Source organism: Cavia porcellus, unplaced genomic scaffold (assembly GCF_034190915.1).
Source record: "Cavia porcellus strain 051 isolate PalLab524CR breed Dunkin Hartley unplaced genomic scaffold, mCavPor4.1 scaffold_5, whole genome shotgun sequence".
Classification (NCBI taxonomy): domain Eukaryota; kingdom Metazoa; phylum Chordata; class Mammalia; order Rodentia; family Caviidae; genus Cavia; species Cavia porcellus.
This window is the reverse complement of record NW_026947488.1, coordinates 57,697,919-57,711,965: the sequence shown is the minus strand read 5'-3', so window position 1 is coordinate 57,711,965 and position 14,047 is coordinate 57,697,919. Positions and strand designations below refer to the sequence as shown.

The 14,047-nt window shown below is 39.8% G+C and overlaps 1 protein-coding gene across 1 annotated transcript in view; it reads right to left on the bottom strand.

Annotated features, from left to right (window-relative positions):
* Positions 1–14,047, bottom strand: part of Acp3 (acid phosphatase 3) — a 54,610-nt gene that overhangs the window by 18,582 nt on the left and 21,981 nt on the right. Inside the window, exons 6-9 of the mRNA XM_013159978.3 lie at positions 13,648–13,740; positions 11,679–11,811; positions 7,209–7,291; positions 4,078–4,181 (exon numbers count right to left, since the gene is read on the bottom strand). Coding sequence (XP_013015432.2) covers positions 4,078–4,181; positions 7,209–7,291; positions 11,679–11,811; positions 13,648–13,740 — 413 coding nt within the window. The remainder of the gene's footprint in view (positions 1–4,077; positions 4,182–7,208; positions 7,292–11,678; positions 11,812–13,647; positions 13,741–14,047) is intronic.

Here is a 14,047-nt window from a genome sequence, read left to right as displayed (position 1 = left end):
TATTCAACTCTGGTGTCACATTAAGGAGTGTTCCCTCAACCTTTATTTCAAAAAACAAGCTGCTATTTAAGGGTCTAATGGCCTAACTCAGCCTCAATAAAACCAACCTGAATTGCCTGTAGGAATCATTTGCCAAAGAGGTGGGAGAGAAATTCAAAGGGGTTAATGAATGTTTTTGGTATAGTAACCTCACAATTTCAACTCTTGAATGTTATAAATAAGTTGGTTGATGTTCACAAGAGTGTGGTAGTGCACATCTACAATCTCAGCTATTCTGTAGGTTGAGGTAGGAGGCTACCCTGGCCAATTTAGCAAAGCATTACTGTTATGGTTTATATCAGTGCCCCCCCCCAGCCTCATGCAATTATGGACTAGACCAAATCTAGGTTTGTGATTGGTTCGTTGTCCAGCACTCAGATTGGTGATGTGAGTGCTACACCCACCTAGAGGTGGCGCCAGCATACAATGTAACTGCGGAAAGAAGGTGTCTCTCTTGTGGGTTTGCACCTTGCTGTTTGCAGCTGGCCATGAATGGTAGCTTGCCATGCCACCCTTCTGCTTGGAGCCAGCTAAGTATGGACTGAAACCTCTGAGAACTGTAAGAAATAAACCTTTCCTTCTTTCATGTTGGGCGTGGGGCATTTTGTCTCAGCAATGCGTGCAAAGTAACTAAGATAATTACCTCAAAATAAAAAATAAAAAAAAAAAGGAATGGGATTGTAGCTCAGTGGGAAAGTGCTTACCTAGCATGTATGAGTCTCTAGGTTCAATCCCTAACATGGCAAAACCAAAATTCCCCAAACCATATATACATAATAACTATAAATATTTACTTAGAAGATGTGCTTTTAAAACTTTCCTAATATATTAATGAGTATGCACTCATATTCATTACATACTCATTAATATATTAGGTATATATTATACCTAATTGTTATACCTATATTATACCTGGTATAATTTTCCCAGTGAAACATCTTTTATTTCAAGATAATGTGACTGAACCATTGGTATCATGGTGCTTTCCACAGAAGAGTGATGTCTCAGAAGTAATTATATTTCGCAGACTTCTTGGCAACTTGTTGAGCCAAGTGTCTTATTTTAGCCAGTTAAAAGCAAGCAGAAAGGATATGTGTTCCTGTTGGGCTGAGGTGGTTGATAAACTGGTGGTTTTCCCACCCTCCCTTGTTTCTTGCTACAGTCTGCCTGCTGTGAGGCAGGCAGGTGAGCTTAGCATGATGGGGGTCCCAGGGACGGAACCCTGGGTACTCAGCCACCACATGAAAACCACCCACAGACCCCACATGGAATATAGTGACCAGCAGTCACTACCTTCTCAGGACCTAGACAAGTGAGAGATTATCTTCCTCTGAGAATGTGAAATTCAGGTACACAGAAGCCAAAATTACTCTAATATATCTCGAAAGCAGTTTTGAGGGGCTCAGAATTGGGTCTAGTAGGGAAGACACAAGCTAAGATGCACACGAGGAACTGAGATAAAATTTCATAAAGTAAATGAAAAAAGCAATATTTTTAGTTTAACAGATTATACACCCTGTTGTTTTAAATTTATGTAGTAGATAGCCATAAAAAAAGATAAATTTGAGGCAGTTATAGCTAAATGGATGCACCTTGAGACCATATTATTAAGTGAAATAAATTGGACACACATGTGTCAGTATCTCATGGTATGAGAAACTGAAAGTGTAAGAAACAAAATGTATAACAGAAATGGTGAAATAGGAAGAAATTGTTCAGGGCCAGGGATATAGCTCAGCAGCACAGTGCCTGCTTGGCAAGTGTGAGGTCCTTGAGTTTGATTCCAGGTACAATAAAAAAGGAAGAAATTGTTCCAAAGGAAAAGGGAACTAAGGAGAAGAGTGGGAAAGGGAAGAAGGAAAAAAATGAAAAAAGAAGAATAAAATGGAATCAAAATTTTGTAAATAAGGGGAAGAAGTGTTGAAGGAAGGAGAGAAGGCAAAAAAAAAATCCAGATATATTATGCATGGGTATATATTCCCCTGAAGAATGTAATCATTATGTATATCTAAATTATACCCATAAACTTAATGTTAAAAAATAAAAATTATAGTAAAAATTAAATATTTAGATATATATTTACCTTATCTACAAACTTAACAATTTAATATTTAAGATGGGTTGGAAATAACATATTCTCCTTTTTATTTTGCTCTTTTTCTTCTTATAGAGAATATGTGGAATAGCTAGCTGAATGTGGACACACATGGATGGAATCCCAGCACTTAAAGGCTGAGGCAGGAAGATTGCTGTGTCTGGGTTACATGGTGAGTTCAAGATCAGGCTGGACTACACAGCAAGACCCTGTCTCAAAAACCGCCCCCCAAAATCCCAAAACAACGTGGGATCACCTTATAGTACAGATCATTTAATAAACAAGTTGATGTGTCTCCTCTTTGCTCCTAATTTAAAAGCAATCAGATTTAACCTTTTGATAGCTCTCTGGTGTGTCAATGAAAAAAATATAACAATCACCTGACCACTGTGTGGCCTGAATTTGTGTGTTTGTCAAGGTCTCTCAGTTGAACAATACTCCACATTTGGGTCATAACATGAATTTTCTTCAGGTGGTGAAAGAAAGTGATTCAGTGGGAGAAGATTCTGTAACACCCTAATACAAGCTTGGGACCATGGGATGCAGAAAGGAGGGGTCTGAGAAAGTCAGTAACTTCTGAGGTCTTACCTCTGAAAAGACAGTGCCTACTGCTTGAGTCAATCATAGAATTTTGTTTTATTTATCACTCTGTGCCCAGAGTCGGCCTTCATATAAGCAGATTTCTGCAGAATTTGCTATTAAGTATATATTTTATGTTTTCAGTCCTCTCATTTCTACAGTCTTCCATTTGCTAGTCTTCTCTCCACCCCGACTCCAGGTATTTGTCCAGCTAAGGCCATATTTCAGTTCTATCTCATTGTGCCTGTCATTCACTTAAAGGTTTAATAAAGGAACTCTCTTTGTATTGGTTGAGAATGAGATCTCTGTGTTGTTACTTTCCACTCCACAAATTCAGAGACTCAAAAGCCTACATCCATGGTTACAGTGTTTGCAAAATGAAATACAAGGCCCTCTGGTAAAACAAAACGAAGGTTACTGAGAATTTCAAGATAGTGACAGCAGAGCACTGCAAGCATGGGGTCTTCTAAACAGCGAGACTTGTGTGACTACATGCTCAGGTGGGCCCTGCCTGCCCACAGCTGTTGTGAATACCTTGAGGGGAGGGAAAACCATAGCTCCTAATCAACTTAGAAACAAAACTTTGGGATCACTATCTTAACCTGGCCCCTTCTTTGCTTTTGTCCAACCCATGAGTTCTGGTGACTTTTCTCTTTCCAAAGAAAATGCCATTGATGCAAACCATTTGCAAATTCTCAGTGTGACCTTGTTGATGGTAACCAGTTCCTCTTGGTTTGCCCAGACTATCCCCAGATGAACCATAAAACTTATGCTTCAGGTGTTTTGCAATGCTAGGTAAACTGGGACACTTGCCCTCTGTGACTTTGATCTTTCTAAGGAGGTCAAGTTTGTCATCAAGGGAGGCTTACACCAGACCACAAAGACATAAACATCGCTCAGAAGTTGTGCTTTAAGAATCTTGACCGGTAGATATGAGTCACCAGAAGATGCATGGGTATGTTTGAAGTCTTTAATTGAAAGACTATTATTATGTGAGTACCACACAACTTCATTTTTTTCTTGGAATCTTTCAAGCTGTTTTCTCCCCCCAAAAGAATAATTTATGTCTGCATAGTTCTTAGAATACCTCACTGTTTGTAGAAAGAAAAACTTATTTTTTGTCATTCAGGATGCTTCTCTCAAATTTTTCACTTGCTATGCATGTATATTACTTCCAAATAAAAGACTTCACGGAAACTACAAGAGCCATGACTACCAAAGATATTGGTACCACCATTATTTCCTCCGAATATAAAACCAAACCTAAAGACAGACACAATCCTTAAGCCCACAATAACAACAATAATAAAAAAAACCTGGGGGACACTGATACTGACTTTCAAAAGAACTTGTCAGGTACTCACCCCTTCTCAAGGTACAGTTCCATCAAGTGACAGGAAGCATAGGGAGGTAAGACTCCATTGTAAACATCTAGTGCTATCTGCAGGCCACTCACAGTAGTGTCGTGCTGCAGAGACAAGCAACAAATCATTTTTGATCTTTACTTAGGGTTCAGATTTACATTCATTAGGCATCAGCACTTGTAAAACATCGTGATGATTTCTGACTCAAATTTCCAAGACTTGATACACAAGAGAGGGTAAGAACTAGTTTTGAATGAGCATCTGCTGTGTGCTATTTATTATTTCTATTTAAAAGTTGAAAGAAAGCGAGACCCAGAGAAATTAAGTAACTTGGTACTGTTATACAGCTTGAAGATAGAATAAGGTCAATTTGAATCAAGTCTTCTGGTTTTAAATCTTGTGTCTTCTTCAGGGTGAGAAGGTCTCTGCTTCTGCTTATTTCATTGATTTTCATTAAATTTTAAAATATATTAGAACTCATCTTTTTCATTTTTATCCTTTTAATTAAGGGAAAAATAAATAAAAATAGCAGGATATATTATAGTAACCCACTTTGATTTCCTGTTAACTTGATTTGAAACTCTGTATTGCTCTCACCATCTTGTTTTGACTGATTTTCCTCTATTCTGTTATGCTTGATAGTACCAAGTTTGAAAGTATAGGCAACAACTATGAAGACAATAAGATTCATTGTGACGCCCATTCTGGTTGACTATTATCTTCTTTTGAAGTCCTCTAATGTCTTCAATGTTTTGGTTTTATTGGTCTTATTCTTTACTGTTTTGTTCAATTTTATTATAACTGATGATATAGGCAATTCTTTTTAAGATAACAAGAGGCATTATGGTAACCATTGTTGATCACCTTGTATTTTGTTTTTACATTATGTATTATGTCCATCCTTTTGATTTGACTGACTCTGTCCTGGTAAGTCACATTTGGTTTTACTTTCTTCAAAAAAAAAAGTAATAAGAACTGTGGGAGTAATAAAACCCAAAATGTGTAATTGTCATTGTACAAAAGAAAGGAAAAGAAAGTTCTCTAAAAGATACAATTGCATATATATTTAAGTATATAAGATAGATAACCATATTACTGAGATTTGTTGGATCATTGAACAAAACTGTTTGCAGTCTCACTGTTTGAAAGTCCCCTCTATATGCTTTAATTTTGTAACTTGAACAACTATTTCTAAGATGACAATATGTAATTAACTAGTGATTTCCTACTGTTTATTTTTTCTGAAATTCTGTATAACTTGTACCCTTTTTCCTGTTTTTTTTCTTTTTTTCTCCTTAAATAAAATTAAAAACTATATACATTAGAACTCTGTATACTAACTTGGATTTTTAGTATAATATTTGATTTTACAGTTGTGGAATAGTATTTGAGGCCATAAATGTGTAGGGAGACAAAAAAATATGAAGTGCTAAAGAATATCTTAAATTTAAAATGGCTAGAAGGCACAGGGGAGTGATTTGGCATTGGTCAGCTACCTAATCTTAGGTAACCCTCAATGTCCACATCTGTAACATTTGAAAACCCAGATTGTATGCCAGTATACATATATTCACAAGGGATTAGAGCCAATTTAATAGAGAAGGACAAAGCATTACAGATATGACTTGCTAGAAGTCACTCAACAAGTTATAACTGTAAAACAGATTAGAAACAATAAATTTGGCAGAATCAGCTGATTTCGACTCATCTCTCTTTAGGAAGTACTGCCCTCTGCTCTCCCCATGGATTATACATTTAGTCCATTCTGTTTAGAGGCATTGATAGAGAGTAAACTTCCCTGTATCTTCATTACCCATTTACTTTCTATTTTTTTGTTTTGTTTTGTTCCAGGGATTGAACTCACACGTTACACTTGCCAGGCAGGTGCTTGTGCCACTGAGATAGATCCCCAGCCCATTTACTTTCTTGCATGAATGAAAACGTGGCTTTCTATACCCAAAGCACAGCTTTCCTTGTAACCTGGCTAATTCTTCTTCCTTTCCTGTTGTCATCCTAGTTTTAGGCCTCATTCCCATTTTTCCAGATAATATGTAAGTTTGTTATAATAAATCCTATTTCTGACTTCCAGTCATGATATATATATATATATATATGTTTTTTAAAGACAGTGTCTCACAATGTAGTTCAGACTGGCCTTGAACGCACACCAATCTTCTTGCCTCAGCCTTCCAAGTGCTGAGGTTACAGGCATGCCCCACCATGCCTGGCTAGAAGGAATGGTTTCTGAAATATGCCTCCTGTCCTGTGATCCTGCCTGTCTCCCCTGAGAAAACACCTCAAGACTTCTCCCTGGCTTCATTGTTCTTCTACATTGCCCCCAAGAAACATGTAGAACAAGACAGCCTTTAAAGTGTCTGCCAGCTCAGACATTCTGACACTCTGTATCAGGGCGGTCTAATCAAACTTTCAGCGATGATAAAAATGTCTCACGTCTGTGCTGTCCAATTCAGTGGCCACTGGCTGTGTGCGGCTATTGCACATTTGAAATGTGGCTAGTGCAACCGAAGGACCTCATTTTTACCTAGGTAATTATGTTCAATTGAAATAGCTACCCAGTTGTGAGGTTCTATGTGGGACAGCACAGTTAGCGTCAACTTAGTTTATCTATGTAATGTTCCTGGCCTTCTACTTCTGCCCTCACAGTTCCCTGCATGTGAGGAAATGCTTACTGACACCTTCCACCTTGCTGCCTTGCTGGTGGTTTAGTCCAGGATGCCCTTGTGCTCCTCCTCCCCACCCTCCCGTAGCAGACAGGATGGCTACTTTTTCACAGCCACCAAAGTGTTTGCTTGTCTGGCGCTTCTGTACTGCTCTGTAAGGTGTGTGTCTGTTTATTTGTCTTTCTCTTTTTGGCAGTGCTGGGGATCGTACTTAGGACTTTGTTCATGCTAGGCCAGCAGTCTGCTAAGTGAGCTACACCCTCAGCCCTGTTTGTCTCCTCAATATCATCATTAGACTGTGAATTCCTCTAGTGCTAAAATGGCACATTTAGTTCTGAAACCTTTGTGCAGGTGTCAACAAGGCTCTGGGTGATGGAGACACAGCGGGCCCACTTGCCAAGCCAGTACACTCTTAAATAAAGGAAGCTAAGTGAAGGCAAAAATACTTACTGCAGAGTACATGATAAATTTTTTGTACTTCTTTTGCTGAGTTGCAGTCTTCATGTGATTCAGGATTTCATTAACCAGGACACCTTAAAGAAGACAAATTAACAATGCAACTGAATGGAGCACAGTCTTATATTTTGGTTTCTGAGCTTTATGTCTGCTCATAATGGAGATTCTTGCTGCAAGGATTCAATAAGAGAGGCAAAGACCTCGTTTTGTTTGAGCATCTACAGCATGCCAGGTAACGTGACTTATACAAACAATTTTCCTGAATTCTCAGCCTATCCCTCATGTGTAGCTAAGGAAGCTGGTGCCTAGGTAGATGTTCTGTGCCTTAGACCTTTGTGAAATGAAATCTGGATTTCTGGCTTCTCTGCTGGGTTTTGTTACAGCTGAAATCAGGAAGGAGGCTGATAAACTAGGAAGGAATTCCCGATGGCCTTTTGAGATTCTAAAGAAATGTTTAGCAGGAATCTTCTCCTAAGCAGACCTGAACAACAGCTGCCCTGTCCTCTGCTGTCATCCGCTCCCACCCTCTGGTGGTCAGGCCCGTCTTTCTCAGCAACTCTCTTAAATGTCTGCACTTCTTTCACTACTCTAGGGTTGCTACTGGGCTGTAGCAAATGTTTTAGCCCTCATTTACCATCTCTGTCTACCTCTACCAGTAGAGGTAGACTTTTTTGCCTTTAGATCCAAAGACCTAACTCTTGTTGCTCCTGAGCAGTGAAAGGCAGATAAAAACCCCACACTTCTTCCTGTTTGCAGACACCGAAGCCTGTACTTCAGAGAGCCATCAGGAGTTTTTGGGTTTTTTTAAAAAACAGTACTAGAGATTCACACTAAACTATTTCCCCAGCCCTGTTAAAAAATTTTAATTTTCAGATAGGGTCTCACTAAATTCCTAAGTTACCCAGGCTAGGTCTGAACTTGCTGTCCTTTGGCCTTAGCCTCCCAGAGTGCTGGGATTATGTGTGTGTGTGTGTGTGTGTGTGTGTGTGTGTGTGTCCATACCTACATGCCAGCATCTATTTTGAGGCCATGCTGTCCCAGAGACTCCACAACTATTTCTATTGAGGGTTTTAAGAGACTCCTTGTATCTCTGGTAATTTCTCTACTATGCATGGGTTCCCTTGGTCTGAGAATGACCAGTGGTGTTTATTAACTTTGAGTAATAAGCAAGCACTGATATTAACTGACTGTACTCCCCGATTCAAGCCCACTCAGTAATTTCAAAACAAGCAGATATGATGGGTCAGACACAGGATCTGCTTTCAAAAAGCTCGTTAAATTCTAACAAGAGGGGGCTATACACCAATAGTCACAATGTTTCTGCAGTGGCTGGATTTTCCTAGATATTGCATGTTTAATGGATGTAAATCTTCCTGCCCCACAGAATGTGCCCTCTAGAACACTTATGGACATTAGCTTGATCTTCATGCCATCTTGGTATCAAATTCTGCTGCCAAATGTCTGGAGTCATGACAACCACATGCAGTTAGTAACTTGTCTTTTGTCAACAGATGCTTTGGACAGATGCAATCTTGGTAATGATTATGGTATCAATTCTTAGTCAAGGGGTATTTTCTTTTCCCCAGAGTAATGAGAGATGAGTCATACTATTATCTCTGGGCTCTGGCATGTCAATACTCTGTCCCATAGGTGGGGACACCAAGACTCAGGCTTAGCAACTTACCCAAGATTATACAGCTCGTAGGTAGGAGAACTGGGCTTTGAACCCAGTGTATAAGAAAATCTTTGTTCGTAATCATTAGACCACACTGTAACATAGAGCAAACTCCTTACTTCCCCTTGGCATCTTTTACTGAATTGGCATAAACTAGACAAAACATCATTGCCAGAAGATATAAACTTCATATCCTTCATTTCTGAGCTATAGTAAGTTAGATAACCCCGTCTATTTGCCAGATACAGGCCAGATGGCAAGTATTTTGGGCTTTGTGGGCCATAAGATCTTTTGCAACTTTTCAGTTTTTCAGTGGTGTTATGAAAGCAGTCATCAACAAAGTATAAGTGAATGAGTGTGTTCCTGTCAGTAACTTTACTTAAAAATGGAGAAGTGGGCTGGGTTTGGTTGGTTGGCAGTAGAATGCCAAGCCCTGGTCTACATCAAGACCAGGGTAGATAGATGTTCCTGTAGGGATTTGGGGCATTGTGTTTGTATACTTCTTACTAAACAAGCGTCACCCTTGAAACCAACAGAGTTCTGTCAGAGCTCAAAGGAAGCCAATCATAGTCCTGATGTTCTTGTATTCTGTGTCACCCACACCGTGGATGTGTTCTGTATAGGACTGCATTCTTGCTTCATCCTTCCACAAGCATGTAGTTGGCAAATCTCTCTTGCTTAACCAGCTCTGAACAACAGGCTGAGCTTGGGTTTTGGCAGAATCATGCAAGAAACAGTTTCCTGGCTGATAAATGGCAATGGACCTCCTCCAGAAAGAAGGGTAGGTGGGTTCCCATAAATGCAGTCTTTAGAAACTCTCTCAGGGAAAGACTTTTGTAGATAGAATCTAGTGTAATACCTTTCTTGGATGGGGAAACTGAGACCAGGGAGGAGAAGTATTTCCCTTACATGGAATCTTCTAGTAGCTAAAGGGGAAAACAAGCAGGAAACCTCAACAAACAGTTAGGACAGCCCCCTTCCTTATTTGTACTTGTGTCATCTGGTATCCAATATTAGATTGTCATCAGTTCCTGCTTTGTGTGGGGCATTATTGTGAATTATTAAAATGCAGATTTTAGTTCCACTGATCTTGGGTGGGGTCTGAGACTTTGTCTTTCAAATCAGCTGCTGGGTTATGCTAGTGTCTCAGGGCAATGAGACTACACTTTGAGTAGCTAGAGGCTGGATCCCTGAGCCCACCAAGATGAGCTTGGCAAAAGCAAATCCAGTTCCACCTTCACTGTCTGAGGTGCAGCCTGGTGGGTCTGTGGCCATAGGTAGCCTCTGCGTTTTCTGTTGTAAAGTACATATAAGATCAAGCTTCTTTCTGGGTCTTTCTTCTACACAGAGTCTATATCTTGCCTGGTAATTATGCCAACCTCCCAGACTCCATCTAAGTCTCCTCTTTGGAAAGCCTCCTCTTTGGATACACTCCCCTCCTCTAAGTCGGGCTTGTAGCTCATTCCCTGGGTGGGAAGGGAGGATTGATCATTCCTTTTATCCATCTCTATGTTGCCCAAGCAGGACTACTGTAGCAGCAGGTCTGCCACCTCCTCAGGTCACTAACTGCCACTGCCCTGAATGATTAGCCCCATCATACTCTGTTCACTGTACAGGACTTTGCTCCCAGCCAGCTAGGTTTTATATGTCATTAGATACTCTCCTGTTTATGTGCAGCCCTGCTGTCCTGGCTCCACCTGACTCTTCTGTTTGGTGACTTGAATTTTTTCTTAGTTATACAACCCCAGGTGAACATCTTCCCCATCTTTCCAGTGCCCAGAATGCTCTTGTGCAGTCTCTCAGGGTTCTGCTGAACCTGTACTGATTGTGGGGTGGAGGAGCAGCACCTGGCAATGGCTGGAATCCTGAGGTGATTGGATTGGTTTTCTCAGAATGCCTGGAATGGACTGTCAGCCTGACTTCGAACCTCTCCCAAGGCTTGGGTCAATCTTTCACATAATAGACCTTCTCTTGCTGTTTATCCTTAATTGGTTTTAATGCCTGCATTAATCACATGTGAGCCTCATACCCTATTTAGTATCTTGGCCTGGCCACTTAGCAGTTTATCCCCATCCTGCCTGGTCCTGGCTTCTTCAAACCTACCTAACCTGATTACAAGGACCCCACATCCCAATGCTTGGGTCTGCCTTCATGATGGCAGGGTATCCCATGCTACCAACGGTCAAATCTAACCAAGAAGGGGCATCACTGGTAAGTATAACTCACCACATCTCAATACCAGTAAACTTTCAAAACTTGTTAATCATAATAGATGTTAACTTACAATACATAATTAGCCTGAAAAATATGTTCACCACACAAGGTTGCAGGAAAACACAACACTTTTGTCCAATCTCCCCCTTGAAAAATTCATTCTATAGGCTAAACCAAGTGATTTTTCTGGGATTTACACATGAATCACTGATTATTTCATCTGAAAGAGATGAAAAGGACTCTTTAGCTTTTTCCAGATGGGAAAATTAAGGCCTAGAGTGAGTAATATTGATGGTTACAGTAACACAGGCTTTACTAATAGTACATCATAAAAAAATAGTGCATCAGCTTCCAGATGCTGTCTGTTCTAAGCTTTTTGGGTCCATACATTCATTTGAGCCCTGGATACTTGTGAAATGGATATTACTACTGTCTCCTTCTTGCAGAATGGAACATGGTACAGAGTGATTCACCTCTTTTGTAGTCACTGCATGGATTTGTGATAGGACTGGGACACAGAACTGGGCCATCCAACCATGAATCCAATACACATCTCTCATTTTTAAAATACTTACCCCCCTGGAGTCTAGATTTCTCTTTCTGCTTATGTATTCCATAGAGGGACAGCAGGCATAATTCTGATAATTCTCTCAATTTAGTCATGGTGTCCTTTGTGGCCCAGGAGGGTAAAGTGAAATTGTGAACACCCTGTAGCAAATAAAAGAGAATGTGTGTACATATTTTTATTTATGACAGTCTTTTTTGTTGACTTTAAAAAGACTCTTCAGCTGAGGGGTGGTGGCATACACCTGTAATTCCAGTACTTGGGAGGCTAATGTGGGAGGCTGATGCAGGAGGAATGCCACAGGTTTGAGGCCCGCCTGGACTACGTAGTGAGTTTGAGGGCATCTTGAACTACACAGCAATAGCCTATTTCAAGCAAAACCAAACCACTCACCTCCCACAATAAAAAGATTCTCTTTCATCTCTAAAAGCTAATGGGGCCAGCCTTTCTTTCTAAGAATTTGCAATATGATATGTAGTGATTCTGATTTTTCAGAAGAAAAATTTACTGAAACAGATTTAACTTGCTCCTTTCTACCACAATCTTTGGCTTAACTCTGGGTCAGTGTGTGGATTCATGTTTTGTGGAGCAAACATACACTAGGACAAAGATGTACCACGTTCCTTTATGACAGATTTAGAAACCTGTCTACAATCCTGTGGGGAAGGTGAAACCCAACAGGGTTAGATGATATTTCCTTAAAAGCCAGATGAGGTCAGTTAGGTAAGGGAATGTATTTCTGGAGGGTTTGATAACATATGCCTGTCCCTATGAACTTCTAGTTTCCTGACTTTAAGACAGCCAGCACATGGTAAACAGTAGGGCAGGTAGAGAGTTGAGTAGGGCTCCCCTAGTTCTGTTGGGGAGTGAAATGTGAAGGGAAGGGGAGAGCATGAAAGAGCAAAGTGCAGAGGTAAAGGAGGAATAAGCAAGAGAGACATGAGAAAGTTATGACACTGTATAGCCTCATCATGGAATAACTCAGATTAAGCTACAGCAAGGAGGTGGAGGTGTAGCTCAGTGGTAGAGTGTGTACTTGGCGTGGCTGAAGTCCTGAGTTTAATCCCCAGAATAAACAAAAAACAACCATGACAGACAGGAAGAAAAAACAGAATGGAACTAAGAAGTAGTTCTTGTCTTCATTGAAGATCTTTTACAAGGGTAGTAAATCTTCACCGAGACAGGTACTGATAATAAAGGTGAAAACATTAAGAAAGCAGCAGGTGGCGGGGGCAGTTAGCTGCCACAGGCAGGGGAAATGTCATCATTACTGGGACAGAGCTATGAATGCAGCTTCTCCCTCTATGCACTCATGATGAACTCAGCTCGGAAGCAGCTATGAGTCAGGTGATCAGTCAGAATTGTGCCCAAGGTTTTGGTACTCTTGTTAGGAAAACAAGGATACAAAATACTCCTTTCTGTCAGAAGATGGAGGCTCATGAGCAAAAAACACCAAATATCCTTGAAAAAACATAATAATTTAGTTACAAAGATTATTTCAAATTTACCACATGGAGAAAACATTCTGTCCTGATAAACTAATTTTAAGGGCCTGGCTTATAGCTTGCTTGTTTATTTCTGTATCCAGAAATCATGCAATTTTTCTCTCTGCTTTCTGTATAACAGTTGTTTTCATGGAAGCTCATGGCAGAAACCCAGCATTCCTGAATGACCTCAAAATAAGTAAGTGGCAATGTATAGAAGAAAAACAATTTTTTTTCCAATTTTCTGAAGGGCGAAAACATAGTGAAAAAAAAAAAAGAGAAGTCAAGATTATTAAAGGAAATCTTGAATTATGTGTCAATATTAAAAAAAGAAAAGTCAAGACTATTCAGGGAAATTTTAAATTATGTGTCAGTATTAAGGAATGTATAAGCAATAGGCAGATATACAAAAAGGGAAGAAAAATGTATTTATCTGTTATAAAACAGGCATAAATCATAAAATCAGACTGAAAATCTCTTTTTTTGTTTTCTTACCTCACAATATAAGGGATCATAGACTTTACTCCAAATTCCAAAAAGATCCTGGCCTTGGAATCCTGAAAGTGTTGGCAAGGTATTTATAAAATCCTGGAACAAACACAGAGAAAAAATATTTCTATATAAATATTTATGTATTTATCATCTGCAGCAAACAGCATTTTGATATTTTGCAATGGCTCGCTTTCCCATGGGGAGCCATCCCATGTATTGCAGGATGGTTAGTGGTATCCTGGCCTCTACCCCATCCACATTAGTGACATTCCCAATCTTCTAGCTGTGATGGTCCAAATTGTCTCCAGATATCACCAACTGTACCCTGTGATGTGAATCTGTTCCTAGTGAGAATCACTCTTCTTCACAGAACACAGAACTGGATCATCCAACCATAAATTCA